Source organism: Lottia gigantea, assembly GCF_000327385.1.
Source record: "Lottia gigantea unplaced genomic scaffold LOTGIsca_59, whole genome shotgun sequence".
NCBI classification, from domain to species: Eukaryota; Metazoa; Mollusca; class Gastropoda; family Lottiidae; genus Lottia; species Lottia gigantea.
The window spans coordinates 1,204,759-1,209,973 of NW_008710013.1; the positions used below are offsets into that span (position 1 = coordinate 1,204,759).

General features: G+C 25.4%; 1 pseudogene across 1 annotated transcript in view; it reads left to right on the forward strand.

The window, feature by feature from the left end:
• LOTGIDRAFT_150780 overlaps positions 1-4,392 on the forward strand; it is a 12,280-nt pseudogene extending 7,888 nt beyond the window's left edge. The window contains exons 8-12 of the mRNA in view: positions 2,457-2,529; positions 2,956-3,042; positions 3,368-3,432; positions 3,711-3,850; positions 4,080-4,392. Coding sequence covers positions 2,457-2,529; positions 2,956-3,042; positions 3,368-3,432; positions 3,711-3,850; positions 4,080-4,174 — 460 coding nt within the window. The remainder of the gene's footprint in view (positions 1-2,456; positions 2,530-2,955; positions 3,043-3,367; positions 3,433-3,710; positions 3,851-4,079) is intronic.
• Positions 4,393-5,215: the final 823 nt, after the last annotated feature.

Here is a 5,215-nt window from a genome sequence, read left to right on the forward strand (position 1 = left end):
TTTATAGTACTCTTAATGTGAATTTGATATATTGTTAACAATATTTATAATTTACAGTACTCTTAATGTGAATTTGATATATTCTTAAGAATATTTATAATTTACAGTACTCTTAATGTGAATATGATATATTGTTAACAATATTTATAATTTACAGTACTCTTAATGTGAATTTGATATATTATTAATTTATAATTTACAGTACTCTTAATGTGAATAAGATATATTCTTAAGAATATTTATGATTTACAGTACTCTTAATGTGAAATTGATATATTGTTAACAATATTTATAATTTACAGTACTCTTAATGTTAATTTGATATATTATTAATTTATAATTTACAGTACTCTTAATGTGAAAATGATATATTGTTAACAATATTTATAATTTACAGTACTCTTAATGTGAATTTGATATATTATTAATTTATAATTTACAGTACTCTTAATGTGAATATGATATATTCTTAAGAATATTTATGATTTACAGTACTCTTAATGTGAAATTGATATATTGTTAACAATATTTATAATTTACAGTACTCTTAATGTTAATTTGATATATTATTAATTTATAATTTACAGTACTCTTAATGTGAAAATTATATATTGTTAACAATATTTATAATTTACAGTACTCTTAATGTGAATTTGAAATATTATTAATTTATAATTTACAGTACTCTTAATGTGAATATGATATATTCTTAAGAATATTTATAATTTACAGTACTCTTAATGTGAATTTGATATATTGTTAACAATATTGATAATTTACAGTACTCTTAATGTGATATTGATCTATTGTTAGCAATATTTATAATTTACAGTACTCTTAATGTGAATATGATATATTCTTAAGAATATTTATAATTTACAGTACTCTTAATGTGAATATGATATATTCTTAAGAATATTTATAATTTACAGTACTCTTAATGTGAATATGATATATTCTTAAGAATATTTATGATTTACAGTACTCTTAATGTGAATTTGATATATTGTTAACAATATTGATAATTTACAGTACTCTTAATGTGATATTGATCTATTGTTAACAATATTTATAATTTACAGTACTCTTAATGTGAATATGATATATTGTTAACAATATTTATAATTTACAGTACTCTTAATGTGAATATGATATATTCTTAAGAATATTTATAATTTACAGTACTCTTAATGTGAATATGATATATTCTTAAGAATATTTATAATTTACAGTACTCTTAATGTGAATTTGATATATTCTTAAGAATATTTATAATTAACAGTACTCTTAATGTGAATTTGATATATTCTTAAGAATATTTATAATTTACAGTACTCTTAATGTGAATTTGATATATTGTTAACAATATTGATAATTTACAGTACTCTTAATGTGAATATGATATATTGTTAACAATATTTATAATTTACAGTACTCTTAATGTAAATTTGATATATTCTTAAGAATATTTATAATTTACAGTACTCTTAATGTGAATTTGATATATTGTTAACAATATTGATAATTTACAGTACTCTTAATGTAAATTTGATATATTCTTAAGAATATTTATAATTTACAGTACTCTTAATGTGAATATATATTCTTAAGAATATTTATAATTTACAGTAATGTTAATATGATATATTCTTAAGAATATTTATAATTTACAGTACTCTTAATGTGAATTTGATATATTCTTAAGAATATTTATAATTTACAGTACTCTTAATGTGAATTTGATATATTATTAATTTATAATTTATAGTACTCTTAATGTGAATTTGATATATTCTTAAGAATATTTATAATTTACAGTACTCTTAATGTGAATTTGATATATTCTTAAGAATATTTATAATTTACAGTACTCTTAATGTGAATTTGATATATTCTTAAGAATATTTATAATTTACAGTACTCTTAATGTGAATTTGATATATTGTTAACAATATTGATAATTTACAGTACTCTTAATGTGAATATGATATATTGTTAACAATATTTATAATTTACAGTACTCTTAATGTGATATTGATCTATTGTTAACAATATTTATAATTTACAGTACTCTTAATGTGAATTTGATATATTATTAATTTATAATTTACAGTACTCTTAATGTGATATTGATATATTGTTAACAATATTTATAATTTACAGTGCTCTTAATGTGATATTGATCTATTGTTAACAATATTTATAATTTACAGTACTCTTAATGTGAATTTGATATATTATTAATTTATAATTTACAGTACTCTTAATGTGATATTGATATATTGTTAACGATATTTATAATTTACAGTACTCTTAATGTGATATTGATCTATTGTTAACAATATTTATAATTTACAGTACTCTTAATGTGAATTTGATACATTGTTAACAATATTGATAATTTACAGTACTCTTAATGTGATATTGATCTATTGTTAACAATATTTATAATTTATAGGTGCTGCTTCTAGTGGTGATATTGATATATTATTGACACATCCCAGCTTTAATTCAACTGATAAGAAACAGGTAGAGTTTCAAAAAAAATTTAATGCACTAAAAGTTACTTCCCTATTAAGGATTATTGTTGTGTTTCTGTGCATAAGGGAATCCTCACAGAAATCAAATCATAATAAAATCTGATAAACCTGAAATATGATACTATTCTCATTGTCATATGACCCATGGATGGTGCTAGATAAGTGAGTTCTGAAAAGGTTCTGTCTGTTAAATTCTTGGCTGGACTTGATCTGTTTTGTTCAACTTCCAGTTGATTCCATAAATCCTGAATGAGCAGAACTCACAGTTTTAGTGCCACCATGGAATCATTAAAGATTTATTTTCATTGCAAAATGAAACAGAATTATATATTCTTGTTGTCTAAAACTTTAATAAATATATTTTTTCTACCAACTTTTGTATATAAGACTGTCTTGTATGAGCCTATGATTTCAGCCACATCTGGTGAAAAATGTTGTAGTGAAGTTAGAAAAAGTTAATTTCCTCACAGATAGATTGTCTTTGGGTGATTCAAAGTTTATGGTAAGTTAAGCAAGTTTCATATAGATTTGATGGGACATAGTTAAAGCATTGTATGGGACATCTATCTTTTGAAAACACTTTCTTATCCAAATCAAGACTACCAGTTTCATGTTTTGTTTATATGAAATTATAGAAAGTGTAGACATGGTTGAGTCAAATATCAAAGTGTCACTGTCTATAATGTGCACACCCAGTAATAAGGCACACTATACATGCAAATATACATTACATTAACTGAAACTTCTGTTTTAATTTAAGTTATGCACCATATCACTAGGAGATGTACCTGTTTTTGTTTTCTAACTTGTGGATTATATTCTTCTAGGGTGTTTGTCAGTTACCTAAATCTGAAGATGGCACAGAAAATCTGTTCAGAAGAATTGATATCAGGTTGGATTCAATTATAATTCAATTATAGGGTGCAATGTTATGGTTCTAGTCATTGGGCAATTAGTCCAAAATGTATATTATTTTCTTCTAGATTTAAATTTGTGGGTTTACTTGTAAATAGGAATTTCAATCACCTAGGTAAAATACAAGCTAACTTTGAGCAGACTTTCGAGAACTCTGGTCATTCATTCAAGGAATTTTTGAGTATTGTGCCACCTTGCAGATGGTAATTCAACTGCCTACTTACTGAGTGTAAAACAAAATTATTATAATTTCAGATTAATACCAGCAGATCAGTTTTACCCTGCCTTGCTTTATTTTACTGGTTCAGATGTATTTAATAAAAATATGCGAGCTCATGCTCTAGAACAAGGATTTACATTGAATGAATATACTTTACGTCCTATGGGCAGTATAGGTAAATCTTTCTAATATATAAACCAACATTGTAGTTCATGCATAACTAAGATCAAGCATTTTTATATACTCTTTTGGTTTTACTATATTAAAAAATTTCAGACCTGGAATAGTTAATGTGGCAAACAAAATACAAGTTCTTGCTGAGAAATACCGCAATTCAAACCATGTATAACATTAATCTAGAGACTTTGCGTAACAAAACATAATTTATATGGTTTGTATTATAGGGACACCAGGAGAACCATTACCTATTACCAGTGAAGAAGATATATTTGATTATATTAATTATAAATATAAAACACCAGCTGAACGAAATGCTTAACTTACAGCTGCACTACTGCTGAGGTAGGAAGAGTACTAGAAAAGATGTAACACAATCATCAAGCTTAATTCCATTGGGCATTTTGATTATTTGCATCTGATTTAATTTGATTATCATTTCGTTTTAATAAACATGCACTCATATGGCAGCAAACAAATTTTAGAATATATTTCAGTTATTGTAATGTAAAAGAATGTTGTGATAAAGTTTTCATGTGGATACTTGTTTCATCAATTTGGTAATAGTAACTACTGCAAGTTGGTTTGAGACCGCTGTTGCTTATAAGCTGCTTTATCCATCATAAATCCTCAGTCAGGAGTAAATGATAAATAGCCTGTGGGTTGGCATAATAAACTGTATGGTTGGATGTATGTTTCAGTGCCGAATCAGTTGTGTGGATGCATGTCAGTGTTTATATCATCTGCGTGTATGATGCAGTTTACTATCAGCAGTATGCGGTAAACCGTAAAGGCGCCACTTCACTTATGTAAATCTTTACAATTTTAATTTTTATCCACTAAAATACTACCCGATGATTTTCTTGTCTCAATTCTGAGTATTCTCACCAAATTTCATCTAAATGTGTGTTAGCTTGTTTTATCATCTTCTAGACTGGATGTAATACATAATCCTGATGTTTTGATGAACTTATGTTATCCTCTTTTTATGAAGTAAATTCAAGTACAGCAGCATTGACCACTTAGGACTTGAACACAGTCAAATAAAAACAACAATTCCATATTATTTTAATCTTAAATACAAACAAAGTCAGAAATTATTTGGTTACCAGCAGCTGGACCTTAATTCAATCTGCCCAGTAACACTTATCTTAATGGAAACCCATATTGTAGACAAACAACGTCAGATTTTCAATCCGAAAATGATACTGGTAGCTCAAATTATATACAATTTATTAGCTGGTAATCAAAATACTACATTCGTTAAACATGGGGATTCTGTTTGTCATTGGCAATTTTTCATCTTTTCAAATACATATATTTTTCGGGCTCCCACATCTGCTAATATAGGCTACATACACTA